Source organism: Melopsittacus undulatus, chromosome 6 (assembly GCF_012275295.1).
Source record: "Melopsittacus undulatus isolate bMelUnd1 chromosome 6, bMelUnd1.mat.Z, whole genome shotgun sequence".
NCBI lineage: Eukaryota > Metazoa > Chordata > Aves > Psittaciformes > Psittaculidae > Melopsittacus > Melopsittacus undulatus.
Genome location: NC_047532.1, coordinates 70,890,443 through 70,914,564, shown reverse-complemented (window position 1 = coordinate 70,914,564; position 24,122 = coordinate 70,890,443). Strand labels below are relative to the sequence as shown.

Sequence of the window (24,122 nt, the reverse complement as noted above, 5' to 3'; positions counted from 1 at the left end):
TTTCCAGACTTTCTAGGCTGATGGATGCTCTGACATCAGAGAATATAATGGGTGGAGCTGAAGTGGCGTGCTGTGTCAGAAGAAATACTCCCCTCTCATAATGCTGTCAGAAATCGATTCCCAGTGAAGCAGGCAGCACTGATTTCAGAAGTTGGAAAGCCAGGAGGTGAGTACACCACTTAAATAAGCAGTTAGCAACTTTCTCTACTATGCTTAAATAATAATAGTAGTAAAAAGGTTTCCATTTTGGCTGCTCTTTGTTCTTATAGCACTCATTATCTTTAACAGAAACCTTTACTGAACTGTAACTCATACTGGTACTGTTATTTTGCTTCCCCCTTGTTTTTTCTTCCTTTCTTTTTTTCCTATCAATTAACACCACTTGATTGTTAACTAACAAAACACGTAAAAGTACCCTGATGTAAAAGCCAAACAGCACTTAGTAGTCCAGCTGTTCATCAGAATTAGTGACCTCAAGGGAGCGTTAGATAATTGTTTGTTTTCAGCCCTCTTAAGGAACAGGAGTTTACGAGGCATCAGAAAATGCCTGTTGTACAAAAGTAGCCCACAGTCATCACACTTTCTTCTTAGCATTTTATAGCATATACCTCTAGCAATGGCTAAAAAATTCAAAGTCCTCATTAGGTCAAATACAACCCTTCCATAAATTCATTCATTGCTATGTGCACTCTACACAGAAGTTGTTCCTAAATCAAAACATACCAGAACATGGTAGAAAATTAAAACAGAAGAACCCACAGTAAATACTCAGGATTCACTCTGCACATCAGAATCACAACAAACTGGGAATTCAAACTCAATTTTGTGCATAATTATGCATGCTGGCTTTTCCTTCTGAATAGTTTTCTAAATGTTACACAGCATATATTTGAGGCTCAGACAGCACCCAGCTGAAGTTTTATGCCAGACATTCCTAATATGACAGAACTGTAAATCTTAAAAGAACTACTCAGAAGTTGCCAATGCATCACGAGCTCATGAATCTTTTAATATTGTGCATCCCTACATCCCTACTAAACCAAATAATTTTTCTTTAAGAATACTCAGATAAAGATTTTTAATTGTGCATTCATTCATCAATGAAGTAGCAGGAAATTAAAAGGTAAACTATATATATAGCAGTGTTTGTGAGATGTCAATAAACTCTTCATTGCCCACACCTGAAGTAGGCAATTTCTCTTTGCTTAGGCAGTTTCTCTTCACTTTTCACACTCACCTAAACATAACCAATTCTGACCAACAATTACATACTTTCCTATCTCTCTCATTGAGTGAAGGTATCTCTAAAGCTCCTTCCATCTTGTCATTGTAAAAATAAATATATGAGCCACAAGCCTGAGGAAGAGGCAATGATTTCACTTAACTGAATTTAGGTGTTAAAATTTGGGTGTGATTTTAAGTGTGACTCCTCCTCATAGAACAGGAGGCTAAATTCACTATGGTGTATAATATAGAATCATAGGATAGTTAGGGCTTGAAAGAACCTTAAGATCACCTAGTTCCAACATAATAATGCACCTGAGTCTTAACGTATCATCAACAGAAAATCTTCAGAAACTCATTTAGTGACATTAGGCAGTTAAAGTGGAGGTCCAAACTGGGCTAGGCTGACTCCAACCTGATCTCACCTCTTGAAAACAAGCACATAGTATGACTGAAAAAAGAGTATTTACCATCTGTTAGGAGAAATGTATACTAATGGATTCCACTGAACGTAGGAGAACTAGGACGCACTTGAAATAGTATGTACTACAAAGGTTACTAAGGCTCAGAAATCAGTAGTAAAATAGCCCAAATAATTTCTAAAATGAATACTTACCAAATTTTAAGTCTCATCCATGTTATTTGCTCTTTGATCATCTGTCTCGCTATGTCAGTAATAAAAAATACAAATACATATACAGGAGCCACCAAACTTCATACTACACTGTATGTCCATGCTCTACAATTGCCGCCTTCATTACAGCACCAAGTAAGACAAGCTACAGTATAAAATTACTTTTAACAAGTGCTTAAATAATGCTAAAAAAAAAAAAAGAGGAATGCTAACCTTATGTTGTTTTCAAATAAGCCATCAGCTTCCCTTTTACCCCTTTTTAACTATTTGGAAGTTTTAAGTACACTTGAAAAATCAGTTTTGTCACAACAAAAATCTACTCTTTTTAAACCAGTGTTTCACCAGTGGAAGCTCTTCCTGTTACCAAAGGCAGGAGATGATGTAGTAGGGCAACCTATTGGACACACTCTGCTTCCCAAATGTTTTACATTTTAAAGGGGACAGTTATGCTGATGGTCTTTTTGCAAAGTGCTGTCATGGCTAGCAATCAATCTGATGGCTACAGCTATTTATTTGCAGACCATATCAACATTCCACAAATGAGTTACCTGCACATATAAGAGAATAAATAAATTTACTAAGGATAATACTAAGGATAACAAACTGCTTCAGAAATGCAGGATGGCCACTGTCCGCATGGATTTGCCCTTTGAAATCTACTGCTGTGGGGAGCAGGAAAGAAAAAGAAGAGGCATTATTACCTCCCACCATGAAATACTGCAGCCTGTCAGGCTCAATAAAATATTTCCTTGGTCCTATCAGGGTGGGAAACTGCTTCTTTCTAAGTGGAAAGAATGATCAATATCCTGAGATGAATGCACTTTCTACCTAATAATGATACATGGTAACATTATTTTAAAATCAAGCTGAATCAACCCTTATCTAACTAAATCAGAGGAATACAAACAACCAAAATCTCAGCCAGAATAAGCAGTACAAGCTTAATTTTCTGCCTCCAGCTTTCAAGGGCTCATATAATTTTAGAATTTATTTATGTGCCAGATATTGATCTGTGCTGTGATTTCTCAGTATAAATTTTCTGTTAAACATCTCTTTAAACCACAGAAACTGCTATAAATGTTATATATCCAAATGTCTGTATCTATGACCGGAGATTTAAAATGCAAAGACTTAGGGAGATATAGTCTTTGAGAATTATTCACCAACCAAAAACATTACTACCATTTACAAAGTAAGAATAACTCTACGGGTTAAAAATATAATCCTGCTAAATCTGGTGACCTCTTACCTAACTGAAATAGCCCAAATACTTCGTTTGTTTCATACTCTGAGACCTGAGATCTGACTAACATTATGCTATTTGAAGTTTTCAATTAGATTTTTGAATTTTAACTATTAATGATTTTAAAACATATGTAACTTTTATTGCCATACGGAACACATTATTGTTATAAATACATCAATCAGAAGTGCCCAGATACATTAGGGATAATGTTTGCACATACACTGAGGCCCAAATTGTGTTAGTTTCACATCTGTGTGTTACTAATGTCCTTCCTAATATTGATGTATAACCAAAACTGAAAAGACGTTTGGGCTTTTTGATCAAGCTACCTTCGAAGGTAGCTGAAATGACCTTTTTGTCTGTGAGTTTATTCATACCTCAAGACAGCGTATGTAGAATTTTACTTTATTTCACTCATGAGGCCTCATCATTCATCTCTGAATCTTACCTGGAATTTAAAGCACTTTCTCTGATCTCCAGGATCTGCCTTCTGCTCAGATGATATGTGCAGGGATTCTATCTAATAGATATTTCTATTAAGACAATTTCAGTGAACTTATTTTTCACTCTTCTGAGGACTCAGTGATGTGTATGGCCTGCAAATGGAGTTCTGCTCATGAGCTAAATGAGATACAGGTTTAAGTAGCCACTGGAAACAGGCAGTATTTGCTTAAAAAACACCTTTCAGTAATAATATGCAATTAAAGGTAGGACTATGAGTGTTAATACAAACCAAGCCATCCCATCCTCTCAAATTACTTTTCATATATCAATATACTGCTTTTTTAAATAATTATTATTTTATTTTATAAAAACCTGACTGAAATACTAATACTCAAATGTTAAAGGTTACATTTAAGTCAGGTGTCTTAATTGCTGCTGCTCCAAGGACTGAGATTTCAGGCAGCTCAGAAGTCTGGCCATACTCCTGAAGAGGTAGTCAATAACAGTATTTTTTAAGGAGGATGCACTAAGAGAAAAGGAGATTGTTGCTGTTCAGAATATGATGATTTATCCTTCCCTTGCTGTTGGTGTCTGAAGAAATATAATGCTTGTTTCAGACGGCTACTTAGACATGAAGGTGCAGATAGTGTGATTAACACAAACTAGACTCCAAAGAACACAGACTAGTTGTGGCTTGTTTGCTTTTGAGGGCAAACACTTAGGTCAGCTCTGAAAACTGGATTCTGAAGTGACCTCCCTCCTCCTCCTCCTCCTGCCTCTCACACATTCCCACCTTCTCATATCACTTATTTTGTTAGACCATAGTGCTTATCTGTTCAAATCCCACAGGAAGTGCTATTCTTCATTCATGAAATAAATATCTAGTCTTGATACCTCAGTTCTCACCTACCACCAGGTAGGTGAGATATAGTAGGATTCCTGAGTTGGGCATTCTGTTAACAGAAGAGGCCCAGCAGAACACTCCCCTGGGCTAATGACCTCTCTATTGCTGAATATGGTACTGCTGGCTCTTTGAAGGCTTTCCATCACCTGACACATCTCTCTTCAAAGGTTTGCTGCCTCTGAAGGAAGTATTGACACTGCTTGCAAACTTGCAAGGGCTGCTTTAAACCTACTTAGCAAAGGAAGATATAGCTGACACAGGCATTAAACACCCTTTCACAATTTCCACATTTTGGGAAAGGTGATTTACTTGAAAGATATGTGCTGTGTTGAAGGTTCACAGTGCAACTCAGAGATAAAAGAATTCCTGTTCTTACACAACTCTCACATTAAACTGAAAGGGCATCTCTGAAGCATCACCTAGTGTTATTAGCAGGAGCCCACTACTATGATAATTTTGAATATTGCTGTAGTCTGATGTAGTTAGCTGTAACTGCAGAAAGACATGAGAGGGAGATGCTCCTTCCCCATGCATATTACTGTTCTATTTATTTCAGTTCCAGCAGGTAATTAGGACATAATGCAGATAAAAGAAAATGCTATTTTGCTTTCATTGCAGATAAAAGGTGGCGATGAGTCATATTTGGCTACTGAATAATTTCTGTAAAGTGAAGAATAGCTTTGTAACCATGTTTCTGTATTTATACTCACAGATAAGCCAGGAAATTATACAACCCAAATATTATGCATAGTCTTTTACTGAAATGGTAACTGCTGGGCCTTTAATTACATAGCTGGCACTTTGCAGAAAGGCTGATTACATGTTACATACCTCACAGAGGTAATTACTTATCAGCTATATTTGTGACTTTGCCAGGGAATGCTGTTATTTAGTCAGTATATAACTAGCATTCAGTACTAATCATAGTCATGTTCTTAGTGCTTTTATGGGAGGAAACAAGTCAGCATTGAGGAACTACGTCCCAGAACAGTCCCGGGTTGAACATTAGGGACATGAAACAAATAGACTGTGGGAATAAATTTTCAGTATCAGTGGTGTACAAACCCTTAAAGTTTTGTGGATATCATTAAAATAATCACCTGAAAGTTCAAACCTGTATTCACAGTTGAGCTGGCTGGTATTTCCTCTGTGAAGCACTGTTTTGCTGATTGGAAAATGGCTGCGGGACTACAGACATCTTTCTAAAATGAAATTACTATTGCTAGAAATGGGACAATGGGCTCTTCAGGAAAACCCAAAGCCAACACTGAAACCTACACCTTCTTCTGTTTGTCAAAATGGGGCAGAAATAGTTCAGATCTTTTCAAAACTGTGTAACACTTTTTTAAAGAAAGGAGGAAAACAGAATCTGAGTACTGAGGACAAAAAGGCCAATATGCTCTCCTGAAGTATATTAGAATAGACCCAAACTAACTGATATGGAACTCTAACAAGAGCAGATACTTCCTTGGGATGAAATTGGGGATGAAACCCCTCACAGCAGAATGGTGAAAATATCCCTTCAAAATGAAACTACCCATTCAATATTTGCTTTTGAGTTCCTTTTACCAGAAACAAATAAAGGTTTATTTTAGCTGCAAGTTTGTTCCTTCTCATTTTGCTGTGATTCTACTGATAGCAACTGCACAATGAAGAGAAGGAATGCAGATACTCGGTGATTCCATTTTCATCAGGTATCTCAGCCATACAGTTTCCTTCTTCAAAATGATTAACTGGAAACAAAGAACAGATTTCTGTATCAACCTCTCTCAACTTTCTGTACTTGTTTTCTCCTTCCTATCTACAGCCATCTTTTCCACCCATTTCTCTTCACCTTATTCCCCTGCATCTTCCAGAAGTTCCTTCATTTTCATATTTTTATAGGCAGAACTACGTCTCTATTTTTTTTCCTGTACAATTCAGAGATCCTATTTTTCAAGATACCCTGTTGCTTCACTGCTACTTTTCTCCCTTTCAGTATTCCCCATCAAACTCAAGAGCCAACTCTAGACTTTTTCAGAGGTACTACTCCTCATGGAGAGGATTAAATTTGTATTGCTTCTTTTGTAAAGCACTCATCAATTTATTATTGACACCATTATTTTAGTATTTGCAGCTCCATTACCAATCAGGGACTGGAAATCATTTGTGCCCTATTCAAATTTTGTGTGCTGAAAGAAAAATTAATTTATAGAACAGATTAAGCATGCACAGGGATAAGGAAAAAAAAAAAGGCTATGAAGTGATCATGCCCCAATAAACATTCTTCAGATTACATATTAAAAAGTAATTGTGGCCATACAGAGGTAAGCCAAATCAATAGTAAAAGTAACCCTGGCCAATAATTTTCCTCTGAACACACATCTTACAGACCAAAATGCCCCAAACAATTCTGATTTAGCCTATGCACTGCTGTCAAGACCATAAATCATTATAAATATAGATAATTCCAGAAGATAAATGGAAAGACACAGGTTCCAATTTTAATCTTAGCTACAAAACTTTCATCATTCCCTACACACCAGAGCTATTACAATTGGGAACTCTGTATACATGAGAGACATTTTCAGTTGTATGACCACTTCCTTTTAAACAATGAAACTGAGGTCAGAAGTGGGTTTATGTACATACAGCACAACATACAGGCAGATCACACGCAGGAACTGAAGCATATTTGAAATATTAATGAAGGATATCCATGTATCATTACAGTACTCTCCCAGAATGTACTTCACTTGCCCAAGGCTGGTGACTGTGCTGCTTGGGTTGGTATTAACATCCTCTTTAGCACCATTGAGCCTGAGCTCCTGTAGACCACTGCACAGCAAATATGTGGCCTCACATTCTTTCTGAACATTAACCATGCTGTGAACAAAAGTTATCTGAGATGGCTGAGGTTTTGGATAATTCTGTACAGAAAACTTTATGGAAATAAGATCACATGAAAATGCCTCCCTCTCCCTTTCACTCAGGTAAGTAGCACAGTTAAGAGATATTAATGGGTGGCAGATGGAACCATTACTATAGAATAAAACCTTGCTTTAAAACCCCCACATTATCATTAATGCCTTTTATGGGGGAAAAAAAAAAAACCCACAAGTATATATGTGGTAACCCGGTATCTCTTACCTATCTGTACCTGGATGTGTGTGGAGATCTGTATCTCCTTTTGAGATTTTTTTTTGTCTACTATTTACTCTTACTCCTGAAGTATGATAAAGCACCTTCTGAATCGTAAGCTTTAAGTACTATTTTTCTATTTAATGCTTTTTATCCTTTCACCTTTCTGCTCTACAAGAAAAGATTCTGAAGCTCCTGAAAGGGCTTGTGTATTTAAGGTTTCCTGATGATGACTAAACATGTCTGAAGGGCATGAAGACAGGATGCACATAGTGTGAGAAATTACATTTACACTGTAGCTGTCATACCAATATCACAGCTAAAAGCATAGTTAATTTACTCTCAGAGAAAAAGCAATTCTCTGGGGCAGCCAACTATCAGAGTCAATCTAAGAGAGCATCAAACAGTGTGGGGCTCTGTGCCCCCCTGAGTGCACAACAAGCATACACCCACATATATCTTGGTGCACATGAGCTGTTAATTTCTATGTAGCATTCCCATTGCAGATGAGGTTAAGTAGACACATTACTGACTGTACAAGTTAATCATGTACTCTCAATTTAGAGCATTGAAACGATTACAGAAAAGCAGTACTTGCATTCCTTCTGCCTACTACAAAAGACTTGTTTGCATTCTGATTTTCAAATCACGGGTGTGAGTTTAAGCCATCATTAATACATAAAGGCTTAATACTCAGTTACTGTAGACATAATCTTAATTCCCAATGCATACAAATACGTACTATACATCAATACACTGCTTCGATAATTCATTGTAGTGAAGTTTTCATTTAGTTTTGTGAGCTGACAAAGTAACCACCTGTACTGAAATATGGAAATAATAAAAAATATTTCAAATTTCTACAAACTATTTCAAAATATAACTGTCAAATACTTTGTGTGTCTTCAGCTCAGTCACAGACACTCTGCAACTGACTATGCACCACTTGTCTGTCCCAATTATCTATTGATAATTATTGTAAGATGCTCTTAAACTGTAAGTACAGCAAACATGTTAGCAGAGGTATCATGAAACTGGGATAGACAGGATTTGTGAAGGCATGGAATTCAAGGGAGATGTTTTTCACAGTTGTTTCAATAGCAACCGCACACACACACTTTTTTATATCAAAGCTTAAAAGCACCAACTCCACAACTTGGAACTCAGACATTTTTAGCAGAACCTGATACATTTGGTGCAAGTTTCAGGAAATATTGACTTGTTGATATTTTCTTTCAAATTTTCAAGCAAATGTTGCTCCATGTGGGAATTAAAGCAGGACTAAGCCTGGAATCTACACAGTTTTAAAAGATAAAGGTTTTTGTGGCGATGAGTCTAAGATACTTTAGTCCATGTATATAAATAATCGATTCATTGTCTTGAAGGATTGCAGAAGGCTTTCAAATGGTGAAAAGATGGCTACTTAGCCACCTGTCAAGGTCATGAGGAAAAAGAGCAACCTAGTCTAGTGGAAGGTGTCCCTGCCTCTGTCATTGGGGTTGGAACTGGATGAGTTACCTTAAAGGTCCCTTCCAACCCAAATCATTTTGCGATTCTGTGAAATCAGAGGATTACTGATTTTCTAAATGTTTATGAAAAGCTTTGTGGTGAACACTTAAACAGACTTTATGCTTTTCCTGAAAACTTCCAAGGGAAGCAATTAAAGGCTTTGCATAAAACCTTTTCTTGTAAGACTCTACCAAGCTAAATGTGCTTCCATAAGTCTAAGGCACTGCTGTGTGTAACATAAAATGGAAAGGTGGGTGAGAAAGGCAGGGTTGTGTTTTAATTAGCTGGTAATTAATGTCAGTGCCTTTATTTCTTGACTGATTCTTGATGCCTGATTTCAAAACAAAACCAAACTGCTTAACATGTATGAAAACTACCACTGTAATTTCAAAATAAAATGGCTTTTATATGTAAAAATACATATTATTATATGTAAGCATGCTGATAGTTTAATGAAAACCACTGAAATTGCTTAAATACTTAAAAGATAAAGCCATAGGTAAATTGTATAACAGCTCAGGGCTGTTTGTTTCTAAAATCAAACCACAGTCAGTCCACCTGAACTAGAAAATGATAGCCAAGGAAGTAAAGAACAGTACTGCAAGGAATTCGGGTATGACATTCAGAAAGGTCTGAATTTCCTTCCTTTTTGAAGGAAACTGGGGATTTCCTGTTACGTTTGCATACAAAGTAGTGTGGTATTCTACTGCACACACACACACACACGAGTTAAGATTAATAAAATAATTTTCTGTTTAAATTGTAATACACTTAACTGTGATCCTAATTCTTAATCTATTTATTTTAGCTGAGCACTGGGCAAAAAAATTACTACAAGAATCTTCATTAAATCATCCACATTCAGTTAAATATTCAGAACACAGAAAATTAAGACTGAATTTGAAACCAGGGTCTCTGTGCTAGCTATGGAGCATTATGGCAAACTGTTACTTGGGAGTGCATCCAAATCCGTTGATGTCAGCAGAGATGCCTCAATGACAGACAGCAGGCTTGAGGCCACTTACACAGACTAGCAAAATGCCATGCAGGCTGTCTATCCAATTACAACAGCAACAGTAAATTGCTCTGCACAAGTCTGAGTCCACAGGTTAATTGGAGTAAACAAATTGAAAGGGAAAAGGCTGAATTTGTAATAAACAATCGTTGAAAGACTGGAAAATAACTTAGCAAGAGCCTGAACCCTGACTAACTGCTTGAAAAAAACACAGTGAAATTCTTCAGTGTCTTGAACACCATTTGTTGTCCATTTGGAAGAACACAAGTGCAGGGCCTGGAATAATCTGTGCACTACCCGCCTGCATCTCTTTTTGAGCAGCTATGAGTAAATTAGAAATAGGAATTGACCTGACTGCTGTGAGAAGACTTGGAAGGTGTGCTGCAGTACCAAAGTAGAACTTCATACAACAGGTACGATGTTTCTCTCTGGAAATTAATTTACTGATGTTGAATTTTTATGACCAGTATTTATGCAAATACTAAGAAAAAAATAATAAGACTAATAAAAATATTACAGCTATCAATAATAATACTAAAGCATGTCAGTAATTGTCCTGAAATTATGATTCAATAAAGTTGCAATTTTTGACATTAAAGTTGCACTTAGAAACTTAGTTTCATTGGAAAACAATTTCTGCTTGTGGAAAATTCAAGTGAGGCTCCTGCTTTTGCCTGCCTAGGAAGTTTCTGAGGATTCATTTCCAGCTTACAAAGAATATGTGACTCTAACGTAACAAATGCTTTCAAGCCATGAAATTATTCATAAGGATTTCCGTTTTCTAGCCAGCACTATACTATCAATGGATTCACAATTCACATAATCAGAGCTAAAAGATGGTTAATGTTAAATTTTGGAGTAATCCTGGCTCTGTCATGCTCTAGCAAAGCTCACAGATCTAAACACAACTTGAAGAATTTATTCCTAATTAGGGGCACTGAATTAAAAACCTGCACAGTTACTCTGACCTTAGTGAAAAACTGCTGACGTTCCCTTTACTCTTATAGAGCATGTATTTGTTTGGTAAGAAAGCAAAGGTTTAGGTTCTTAGCCAGTGCAGTAGCAGCTGCACTGAGAACAAGGCCATTTTATATCAGTGGAGGTACTGGCTTATAAGCTTTACAGATACTTAATACAGCCCTCAGGATTTTTGCCCTTTCTCCAGCAAATAAGCCCACTAACATTATAATAGTTCAATATAGCCAATAGATATCAATTCTTCTGAAAGTTTTAAAATCTGTATCTTAGGACAATATGTTGAAAAAGTAAAGCTTGTGAAAAATGCAACTGATCTTTTTGTTAAAATCATTTAAATCATACATTTAATTTACCTACCAGAGTCATTCCTAATACATCCCAAGAGTTCTGTATATAAGAATACTGGTTTTGATGACCTAGAGAGGTGGTATAGTGAGAACTGATAAATCTATACTAAAACTAAATGTTTCCTATGGTCTTAGGTGTGGAGCTGTTTATATGGTCACTTTCACATGACAAATTACTGGCATAAATTTCATTAAACTGTTAGCACCCATAATAATACAATTAAAAATACCAGGCATTAATTAGAGAGGTCACACATGACAGGGCTCGAAGGAATTTTATGAGGACATATAAAGTCCACATCTCTCTGCCAAGGTTGCACCAAGTACATCCACTACAATCTGGATAATAAATATAAGAAAATAAAATTTAATGACTAAAACCAGGAAGATGAATAGTTCCAGTTTAATGCATATTTCAGTAGCAAAGAATTTGATTTCTACAGTTTAATAGTCTAGTATCAAATTGGGTTTATGGACAACACCACAACAGGAAGATTTCCATTCAGTTTGCTAAGTGTGGCAGACTGGGTTCACTGGGATCTGACCAAAATGTTAGCTATCATTTTATTTCATTTGCTAGAATTCCCAGTTACTAATATATGTCTTTTCAAACCAGCCCCTCCTCTTGATCTGCACAGATAACTCTCTCATGCCATGAATTCTACTTTGGATACTGGCTAGGTAAGGTTTCCCTGTACGACCATGTTTCCTACTGTCTACCTACCCTCTGTTCCATAAGAAGAGTCTCCATTAACCTCAGAGAAAGGTACTACACAGTCACCAACCTGGCAGTATAACAACCTGCATGCAGTGTGTGATGAAACTCTTACATGTCATATGCAGCATTCCCAGAGCATAATGAAAAAAATCCTGGAATGAGGATTACTTTTTCCCCTGTCTTGCTGGATGCAAGAAAATAACTGCATAAAAAAATGAGGTATTTGGCTTTTAAATAAGAAGCTTTCTCTATAAAGTATATTCACTGTTGCATTGTGACAATGCTGCAGTGAAGCGTGAGAGTTTGCAAATTAGTTTCTGAGCTCCTGTTGTAGCCTTAAAACTCATAACATGTAATACATATTTTCACAACAGTTTTCAAGAACATGGATGGCTTAATTACAGCTTTAAATAATGAAATTCCTTAATCATACTGACAGATAAAGCATCTGAAAGCCCTAATTATGTACTGTAGCTGCAGCATGTCTTTGTGCTGTCATGCTGTAACTTCAGTCTGTCTTAGTAAATTAGATCTGTAGATTGGTCATGACAAAATATTTCTATTATAATCCACCTCTGTTATTGCTGAATTGCATCAAGCAAGCAAGCTCAGTAACTACAGCTAGGCAGCACCCTGTGTTTATTTTATAACCGTGGAACGAAAAAGCTGCTCAGTTTTGCATTTTTACTTAATCGTTCACCACATGCTTATACATATGCACTTCTAGGCTTTCCTACTGACAACAGACTATCCAGATGTGGAAAGTAAATCAATGGAAAAATAACACCGTACTTACTTTCTAAACTGTGGGCATCCAGAACCCATGGCTCCAAGGCTGCAATAAACAGCTCACGTGCACAGATAAATTAATTCATATTTATTTTTAGCATATACTACTTACCTCCTAACCTGCAATCTCACCCAAGTAACAGATCCTGCTCTGCAGCAATGTTTTCAGAACAGTTACTGCATGCTTTGTACAGACTCAGGTGGTGTAACTGGTAAATCAGGGGAAGTGTAAAATACAAATATTAAAATTAGCCAATAAATAAGAAAATAAATGTGACAATACACATTTGCATGTGTAGTCTGACTGGGAATTTCTGTTTATATTTCTAGGTTTCCAAGAGTACTGTAGAAACAAAGCAAGTTAGCAATTTACTCCAGCTTGTTTATGTGGATTAATAACTCCATATCAAGATAGTCTCTCGTATGAAACTGAACTGATTTGGGGGTCTTAGAATCATAGAATAATTAGGGTTGGAAAAGAGCTTACGATCCTCTAGTTCCAACCCCCCTGCCATGGGCAGAGACACCTCACACTAAATCGTATCACTCAAGGCTTCGTCCAACCTGGCCTTGAACACTGCCAGGGATGGAGCATTCACAACCTCCCTGGGCAACCCATTCCAGTGCCTCACCACCCTAACAGTAAAGAATTTCTTCCTTAGATCCAATCTAAACCTCCCTTGTTTAAGTTTGAACTCGTTACCCCTTGTCCTATCACTACAGTCCCTAATGAATAGTCCCTCACCAGCACGCCTATAGGCCCCCTTCAGATACTGGAAGGCTGCTATGAGGTCTCCACGCAGCCTTCTCTTCTCCAGGCTGAACAGCCCCAACTTTCTCAGCCTGTCTTCATATGGGAGGTGCTCCAGTCCCCTGATCATCCTCGTGGCCTCCTCTGGACTTGTTCCAACAGTTCCATGTCCTTTTTATGCTGAGGCACACCAGAACTGCACACAATACTCCAAGTGAGGTCTCATGAGACCTGAGTAGAGGGGTAGGATCACCTCCTTTGACCTGCTGGTCATGCTTCTTTTGATCCACCTATCAAATTGATGTCTCTCCAATTTAGAGACAAAGATGTCGTGTGGGACAGTGTTGAATGCTTTGCATAAGTCCAGGTAGATGACAACTGCTCCACCCCTGTCCATCAGTTCCATAGCCTCGTCATAGAAGGCCACCAAATTGGTCAGGCAGGGTTTCCCCCCTAGTGCAGCCATGCTGGCTGTCACCAAGCACCTTGCTCTTTTTCATGTGCCCTACCATGCCTTCCAAGAGAATCTGCTCCCAGATTTTGCCAGGCACAGAGGTGAGACTGACTGGTCTGTAATTCCCTGGGTCATCCATTTTCCCCTTCTTGAAAACTGGGATTATATTTCCCTTTTTCCAGTCGTCGAGAACTTCACCTGACTGCCATGATTTTTCAAATATGTTGGCCAGTGGCTTTGCAACATCATTCGCCAGCTCCTTCAGGACCCGTGGATGGATTTCATCAGGTCCCATGGACTTGTGTACATTCAGGTTCTTAAGATGGTCTCAAACCAGATCCTCTTGTACACTGGGCCCAAGGTCTAGGTTTTCAGAGTCCCTGCATCCGTCTTCCAAGACTTGGGTGGTGCGGTCATTCAGAACCTCAGCCTTCTCCAAATCCTGTGCAGCCAGTTCTCCCGATAGCTTCCAGAGGGGGCCTACATTGTCCTTAGTCTGTTTTTTAGCCGCTACATACCTATAGAATCCCTTCCTGTTATCCTTAACATCCCTAGCCAAGTTTATCTCTAACTGGGCCTTAGCTTTCCTAACCTGGTCCCTAACTTCCCAGACAACATCCCTGTATTCATCCCAGGCCACCTGTCCTTGCTTCCACCTTTTATAAGCCTCTTTTTTCCTTTGAATTTTTCTCAGCAGCTCCTTATCCATCCAAGGAGGTCTCCTGGTCCTCCTGCTGCACTTCCTTCTAGTCAGGATGCAACACTCCTGAGCTTGTAGCAGGTGATCCTTGAATATCAACCAGGAGTCTTGGTTCCCCCTTACCCTCTAGGTCTATATCCCATGGAACCTTACTAAGCAGGTTCCTGAAGAGGCCGAAGTCCTGAAGAGGCCAGATGTGAAATTCAGCGCACAGAGACTCTTAGAGTCCAGGGCAGTGAGCTTGCTGCACGCTCTCCTCACTGTCCTGAGGATCTTGAATTCAACCATCTCGTGATCACTGCATCCAAGGCTCCCCTGGAGTGTCACATTTCCAACGAGCCCTTCCCTGTTGGTGAACACGAGCACTGTCTTCACACAGTATGCTTTAAGAGCATAATACTTCTCATTACTTCATGGTCACAGAAATTCTACAGAAGCAGAGAGCACTCACTGCATTTCACACCAGGCTGAACTGCAGAAACTAGAAATGCACAAACCAGAAATGCACAAACCCAGGCCTATTTATAGGGAATACTTCAGAGCTGGCCAAAACGAATCTTCTGTATCATAAAGCAAGTTCTTGTCAGCCACTGTGATTTGTCAGGATTCTGTAATTAGATGTAATATTGCAGTTGCATAAAAAAATATATTTTTATGTTTAATATCTAAAATATGTTTATGTTTAATATATAAAAACTATATATTAAATAAGATTCTTTCAATGGAATCTAAGAATTTATCAGTACTGCTGACTCATCCTTGTGCTTGCAAAAGTTGTTTTGAAGCAAGATGTTGAATAAGAATTTGTCAAAATAGCATTTAAAGATGGAAACTGGTAAATAAACTGTGTCAGAATAGACAGGGCTATAATACAAGACATGTGGGGTGCTGTGGATGCTGCACAAACTTTTCAAATCCTGGAATTATTTAATCTCTGTTGCAGGATTAGCATGATTCATTTATCATTTATCTCTTCCTGGCTCTGTAGGAAAACACCTAACTTACTGCTTTCTGTGATTTTATTAAAGATGAATGCAGAAAGCAGTGGAGGTCTGCATATCAATTTGTGAAATAAGTGATTAAGAGCGTTGAGAAACTATTTTTGAGCTTTGGGCAAAAATGAACAACTGAACTCCATAATAAAAAAAGATTACCTTTCAATAAAGCATCATGTTGGAAACTTATGCGACTGCCAAGCCTGAGGTTTTTATCCAGATGTGAAATTCAGCGCACAGAGATGATGGACGCTTGCACCACCCTATCTCCTCCATGAACTCTTAACCCTGAGAATACTATGTACTTTCCATAAATATTCACTCATTTTCTTCCCCTCTGAGCCTCTCAAGAAGGAGGCCACCTGAGGCTTTCATAATGTGAGCATTTGTCTTCTCAAAAACTAGGTTCATACAACCAACCAATGTCTAAAAATCCAGCACATAAGAACAGCTTTCATTGATAGACACTGTAATTCAACGGAAAAAGCTAATTTTACTAAGAAAGGCTCCAGATACCTAACCCCTTTCATTTTGCCCCCTTACCATATAATACACATTTCTTCAAAAATCAGTTTCTGATCTATCATGAACAGTAGCTTATTTTAAACAGTAAATAGGAATGAAGGGATTCACTGGACAAAACTGCTTTCTGCAGGCAGAAACCCTATTGTGTGTGGTCAGTGAAGTGGTTAAATGAAAATGGGGGGCTTTGCCTTGATCCTTCAGGATCCATGTGCACACTCTGAGATAGGATGCGTCATTCAGATTTACCTAAACCTCCTTCTCTAGTTCCTATTATGGAAGTAATTGTTTAGGGCTTTTCCACAACAAAAAGCACTGCAGGCTTGTTTTGGATTATTCAAAGCAATTCATCTCAGAAAAGAACCAGTAACTTTCTGCATGCTTATCTATTTTTTTCTGACTTAGAAAGACTGTGGATCATTCAACTACATTCCCTGTTTTTTAATGGGATTGGTACCAATTTTGCCTCTGGACTGGAAGACTATTTGCAGATGATAACATGGGTATAAAACAGAAAATAATCTCCCACTGTGAATAAAAACAAGTATGTTAAAAATAAAAATGTTCATCCCTGGCTAAGATCCATTCTCCCACTTAAAAAAGTGTTCCTATTCTGTTGATTTAGGGAAAGGTATCTCTTGGCTTGACTATCCCTAGTATTAGTATGAGAAATGTAGTATCCATGATGAAGTGAGTGTGAAATACACTGTGCATCGTCCTATTAAATGTTATGTTTTCCACTGTCACCAAAGGCTTGACTGCATTGATTCATATGGAAATTGTTATTCTGATTTGGTTCTGTGTGGGCTACAGAAAACAACAGTTACACAAATTGAGGACTGAGTTCTGTCCTGGTTTGAGCAGCAGCAGTCATTTTTCTCCTTGGTAGCTGGTGCAGTGCTGTGTTTTGACTTTGAGGCTGGGAACGGTGCTGATAGCAAGTATGTTTTGAGTTGCTGCTCAAATGTTTGGTTTATCCAAGGCATTTTCTGAGCTCATACTCTGCTAGGGAAGGAGGGAGGCGGGGAGGAAGGAGAGACAGGACACCTGACCCAGGCTAGCCAAAGAGGTATTCCATACCATAGCACATCATACCCAGGATGTAACTGGAAGAATCCTGGAAGGGCTGGAGCTCTGGGGGAATGGAGGAGGTATCGGTCGGTGCTCGGTCGGGCAAGGTGGGGTGAGTTATGGGTTGGTGGCTGGTGAGATGTTGTATTCTCTTCACTTGTTATTTGCTTTATCATTATTATTAGTAGTAGTGGTAGCAGTAGTGATTTGTGTTATACCTTAGCTATTAAACTGTTCTTATCTCAACCCGTGGGGGCTACATTCTTTGGATTCTCCTTCCTAACTCTCTGGGAGTCAGGGGAGCAAGGGGGGAGAGTGAGTTGATGAGCTGTGCAGTTTGGTTTTAAACCACAACAGTTCTTACTGTATTAGCCAGAAATAGGGAACACACAATAACTTCCAGCAGAAAAGAGGATCCAGAGGTTTTTCCTGCATGACAACACCTATTTTACGTCTCTAGGGGGAAGTTCTGCCCTTGTTTAAATTAATGAACGTTTTCCCACTCGTTTTAAGAGAGCTCCATTTCTAATATACACGATTTCATGATAAACTGACCTCAGTTGCAGTCCCGGTATACATGCACCAAGGACTTTGAGAAGGCTGAAGGAAGACGCGATCAGAAATGTGTATTAAGAAGGGCACCAACTCCCAAGTGTTCAAGGGTACTTTTGCACTGCATGGAGCTCAAAAAGCTCAGGCCCCTACAAGACCCAACCCCACAATCATTATTTCCTGTGCACAAGAGGAGAGGCTGTACATTCTGATCATTCTCATAAAAGGAGTCACACATGTACAGCACTTCATCTGGTGGTGAAAATCTAGCTCTAGTTTTTTTTTTTTTTTTGTACTGAGATCCAGAGGAATTTGTAGTTTTGCAAGTTTCTCACCAGCCCATTATTCATATATGTTTAATTTTCACTGTCTTTTAACTTACTCTATCAGATAGGCCAGATGGAGCATTCAAGAAAAGGTAAGGAAGTAATTTTCACCAGGTCCTTCATGACAAAACTTACAACAGTATCTTTATGACAATTAATCGTCATGGAAGTCTGGTCACGCAACACACAACAAAACTTATTATACTTTAATCTTACATTCTTTACCATCTAGAAAGACCCATTGAAAATATACTGTGAAAATCAACTGACAGTATCTGAATGAAGGGAAATTAATGATATGACCTAAGCAATCTTCCCTATCTCTAGTTTCCATCATGTAGGTTTCCATAGTAGTCAGGAAGTTTCTTTTTTCAGTGCCCATCTGCAGCTCAACTTTGCTGAAGTGCTATAATTTGGAAGCATATTTTAGGTTATACAAATGATTAATTGCAGACAATGAAATATACAGTTTAGACCCAAACAACAGAATCAAAACCAGTTAATTTGTCAAGCACTGCTTTGGACTACATTTAGTAGCTCTTGTTGAGATGGCTTTGACAAAATAACTGCCCTCCAGAAACATAATCAACTGAATCTTAAAAGACCTCCAAGGACTTATTCAGTCATCCCTAGCTGAAATCTTTGTCTTTCTCTAGGATTTATATCACAAATAATGAGTGAGTTCCTGTTACCAGGTATCTGGGATTCTTCTTAAATATCAGCTGAAGATGTGGGAAGTTGCCTGCTGGTGAAATTCCACTAGGTTTTTTTTTAATTTCAGACAGAATCTGTAGACTTGTTCAAGGTATTCTTTATCCCTTGTCAGAGAACAAACACCACTTGTACTTAACTAGTTAGATACACACACTTAGGATGTTGTTTTGAAACAATAAACCTTCATACACATCACATTTCCCAAATCAATAGACCACCGAGAAGTGATTTCTGAGATGAGCAGCACTTCTGCAAGGAAATAAGACTGTCAAAGCAGAAATAGAAAGAATATAGGTTGATGACCAATAACATGGATGCAAATCAAATGCCAGTGCAAGGCTAATCACACACACAGTATGCTTGGTATGAAAAAAAAACAGTTCAGGAAGTCTTTTTTTTTAAATAAGGAAGAAAAAATATATTTTTTTTTAATTGTTTGAAAAGTATGAAAATTATGTGAAGAAATTTGAGTAAAAATAAAGTAATTGTAGATGGCAGCAGAGATGAAAAAGTTCTTTCACACAATCAAATATATCCCCTGTCAATTAAAAATTATCATTGTGTATTTTCCAATATTTTTTCAGGGCTAAGTTACAGGAGTTACACACAAATTTAATTTTTGGAGGACATTGGTCTTTTCTCATTGCAAGGATATAGAAGTTGACTGCATTCAAAATAGTTTATATAAAATTTGTATTATCATTAATTTGGATGCTTATTATAGAGGTTAGAAATACAAACCCATCTTCAGCACTCAACCGAGGTGACAGCATCTTCAATAGTATTTAATGTAAATTTACTCCTTTCTAGACACTGCAAGATTTCAGATCAAGTACAGCAGAAACTGATTCCAGACTAGTTAATGGAAATTAAAAGCAAGTGCTGTGATCATCACATAATTTCTTACCATATTCATCTGATAACCATGACAAAGATTATCTTTTTATATCCATTTTGAAGGTGAATTAGGAAAGTAACCAATCCTATAGCTACATCCTTAATACTATAGTGTGAACTCAAAGATATGAAGCAACTTGCTTTGAGAAAATACTACTTTGCTGAAGTCTGTCTTCTTTCATCCAAATGATCCTTATCCTGCTTAGAATTAATAAATCTATGAAAGGCAACTCTTATCTCTTTAATAATAATTTCCTTGAAATATACATTTAATAATAGGAAGAAATTACATACAGCACAGCACATGAAAGTTAAAGTCTGCAGATTAGATTTACAATATATTACAAATGCCTTTGTGTGTGTCAGCATACTCTTTATTGAAAAGGTTTCCATCTCTTCCACTGTGCTGATAAAGCAGATTTTTTTTTAATGATAAATGGAGAACTTTTAGGGGACTATATGCAATTTTGCGTCTCTATTGCCAAAGGATATAAACTTCTACTTACTTTTTGAAATGACTCCATTAAAAAAGCTACTGTATAAAATGACTCAACCAAGTCTTCTCCTTTATCAATTTTTATGTGGATCCCAATTAGAGTCAACACTTACAAGCTGCCATGCAATTGCAGTAGACTTCCAATTTCCCCAGGCAGCTACACTAGCATTTGTGTTGTTCTCTGTCATTTCTAAAGGGGGTGAAGAGAAGGATGAATACAGAAAAGAGAAAACCACAAGTACCTGATCCAGTTTCCAGTGGAACTCCGCGGGACGGAAGGTGTCAGCCTGATCAAAGTCTTTGCGCAACAGGAACACCAATCGGCAGTTGTGCACATACAGGGCATAGTGATGCCGGTTCATCTCTGAAACATAAGATGGTGGTAAGTTGGTGATCTGAATTACCACAAACACTTCTGTTTAGGTGGTATGTTGGTGATCTGAATTACCACAAACACTTCTGTTTAGGTGAATGTATCTGAAAGCAATACATATCTGAGAGAGAAACCCCAACCAAATAAAAAAACCCCAAAGAATTGACTTTTCTTAATATCATGGATCATTCTCAGGGAAGCCACACTTTGTAAGCATCTTCCTCAATTACACTGTATTAGTTTTGTTTACAGAAGCATTGTATTTAAGCCTTGGGTGATATGGTTTAGTGTGAGGTGTCCCTACCCATGGCAGGGGGGTTGGAACTAGATCATCTTGAGGTCCTTTCCAATCCTAACTATTCTACGATTCTATGATTCTATTAAAACTAACAAAATTCAAATCAATATTTAATCTAGCAAATTCCAATGCAGAATTAGAACTGGTTTTCTCAATCTAAATAATAAAGAAAAATTAAACATAATTTAATCATTTTATCTACTATTCCTATCAAATCTACAGAAGTGTTCACAGAGATTACCCAAGAAGAGAACCAGAGCTTGAAACCTGGGTAGATATCAGTCCCCTCAATAAACTATCAAGTCAACAATGCTTGGAGTGGCACCACCCGATTTCAGTAACTTTTTTTCAGACTAAATTAAATGAGCAATGGTAACACTCTACAAACTTCATTATGGCCTTTGCTTAACAGTTTTTAAAAACACAGACTGACCTGTCTTGTCAGAGTTGCAGAGAATAGTCTCTTTCTCAGCTCTTAATCCTGGACTAGGTCCATGTTTCATCCACAGAGTGATGGTGAATTGATCAGTTAAATTCTTCGGTACTATTCCATCTGGGATTTTGGCTCCTTGCTTTCCATCAAATTTAAAAATCATGTCGTTATTATCCATGAGAAGCCCAGCTGTCCAGTTAGTTGTTGCACTGGGAGATGGTAACAGGTCAATGGCACCTGAGGAAGCTCCTGCAAATGATGTATAATGAATAACATGATGAGAGACTAATGAAAAAGCAGTGAAGATTAATTTAATATTGGCTAGAGTTCTGATTCACACTCTTCAGGTTATTTTTACTACTCCAATGGTCCTACTAGCTTCACAGTTATATCCCTCACACATTGTAGAATACTGACCACAATAAGCCAGTAAAGAGGTCTTTAGATTAAATGTATTGCACAGAAAACTATACAAGATATTTTAACATTTCCTTCCTTGAAACTTCTCATTATTTTCTAAAATTCATTAAGGACATTTCTTCAGTTGTTTCAAGAATTGCTAAGACTAAACCTAAGCTCTCTACATCCAGCTGGGAAGTTTTACATCTTCCCTCCCTGACAGGATGGAGATACATGGTCTGTGGGGATGAATGTCGCAAAATACAGTACAGTGGGGATAAATGCAGGACAAGTCACCTAATGTCCAGTAGACAGCCATGGATATTCACAATAATGGTGATATGCATGTCAATACATACAGACAGAGTATTCACCGTAAACCAGATAATACCACTTTAATGCTGGCTTCTGGCAAATACACGAGGGTTGTAACTTCATGTGTAACTTCAAGTGGTACTCAAAATTCAGATTAGCCCCCCTGCATCCCAAAAGTAAACCATTAACAATGTGGTCTCCAGCTACATGGTAGTTTTTGTTAGAGTTAATTGAGGAGAAAAAATGCAACACCCAGGAATGGAAACACTTAGTGCCAAGCTCTGATAGAACAGCGCAATTCTTTACGGCTCTGGGTTTTCTTACAGCTTAACAATTGTCAGACACTTTTAAAAACACTTAATGAGCTACCCAGTGCCTTTACATAGCTGGTGACAGATAGCATTTAGCAGAAAGTATGCTTCCCAAAGCACCAAACCCCTCTTGTATACTTGTTGATGCTTTGCCAATGGAAAATATAGAGAACAAACCACAACCAGTAAGTTATCTCGCCCTCCTTCAGCATCCAAGTAGAGAAACAAGACCCCAATGCTCTGCAGGAGTGCAGCATTTTAAGCCCAGAATGTGTGGAATTATATTCTGTGGATTTTTTGAAAAGTATTATAGTAATGATAAGAAAACATTCTTATTGTTAACTTAATTTCTTGAGACAATTCTCGAAAATTTCTTACTGTACAATGAGGTTATTTTAAAGGGATAGTAATAGCAAGCTTAACACCTGTATGTTTAGAATGTGAGCACAAAGTACTACATAAATTGCCATTCTGGATAATACACCATGCTGCATTGCTTAATACACAGATGTTATGAACAGGAATACATCAAACTCAGTTTATCCAGATAGCATCATTTGGGATAAACTTCCTAATATTTTTTTTTTAAATTTAACCAACTGAAAAATAAAATTACTTTATTTTGTGTTGATTTTAATGGCCATTTTTTAAACTTCCAAGGAACAGAAACTGCTTGCACCATGGTGTATATCAAAGAAATATGCTTTTAAATGGGCACATGCTTATATTAGGTAAACTATGGGCTCAATGAAGAACCTTCATCCCTCCCTCATTCTGTGTACTCTGGGTATAAAAATTTGGAAAGATCTGTTTTCCCACTAGAATAAGCTCGTGGGAAAACTCCAAAATGGAAGTCTCGTATTGCTTGCTAAACTCTGATTCAACAACATGCTCAAATACCTTATGTTCCTAACTTAAGGTCAGGCTTGTGTAAAAGCATTTGGCTAATGAGTACCAAGTTCAACACGATATACTTTATCTGCCCATACTTTTTTGAGATTACTTTGGAACTTGCGCTGAGAACAACCACTGGATTATGCACTTGAGAGATTTAGCTGGTAGAAATCACAGTTTCAATCCTAATAAATTTAATCAGCATCCCAAACTCTTCTCTTCACCCTTCATGTTTGTGCTGTGAACTTTGTGCCAGGATAAGCACATACTGATGCTGCTTGCTGAACTGGACCAGACTGTTAGCTCAGCTGTAAGCTAACCATCCAAATAAAGCTGAGCCCAAATTAGTACTTTTCAATCAGATGAAGAACTTCCTCGGAGTGTCCTACAAAGCTACACAAACATGGGTAAAGGAGAGAGGCCAGGAACCACCCTTGCAGCTGTAGCATGGCCTTTAATCTGATACTCAGTGTTTCCATATTTCAGTTTCTCATCTGCTATCAGCCTGTAAAAATTAATTTTAATGCACTGTCCTTGGCATCTGAATTGTCTACATCTCCAACAGATAAATGAAGAAATAAGCACAGTATTTATAAACTGGGTCCTTATTTACAGAGAGACCATCTTGCATTTTATATGACAAAGATGAATGCTCATCTGTGATCCCTTAGTTCTATTCTCTCTGCAATTGCA

The 24,122-nt window shown here is 37.7% G+C and overlaps 1 protein-coding gene and 1 long non-coding RNA gene across 2 annotated transcripts in view; one reads left to right on the top strand and one right to left on the bottom strand.

The window, feature by feature from the left end:
• CLSTN2 (calsyntenin 2) overlaps positions 1-24,122 on the bottom strand; it is a 319,995-nt gene that overhangs the window by 34,988 nt on the left and 260,885 nt on the right. The window contains exons 7-8 of the mRNA XM_031053268.2: positions 21,511-21,759; positions 20,649-20,770 (exon numbers count right to left, since the gene is read on the bottom strand). Coding sequence (XP_030909128.2) covers positions 20,649-20,770; positions 21,511-21,759 — 371 coding nt within the window. The remainder of the gene's footprint in view (positions 1-20,648; positions 20,771-21,510; positions 21,760-24,122) is intronic.
• On the top strand, positions 122-13,386 carry LOC115947266 (uncharacterized). The gene is made up of 4 exons (XR_004081210.2): positions 122-166; positions 10,418-10,509; positions 12,038-12,102; positions 13,259-13,386. It is a non-coding gene; the product is annotated as an uncharacterized lncRNA (long non-coding RNA).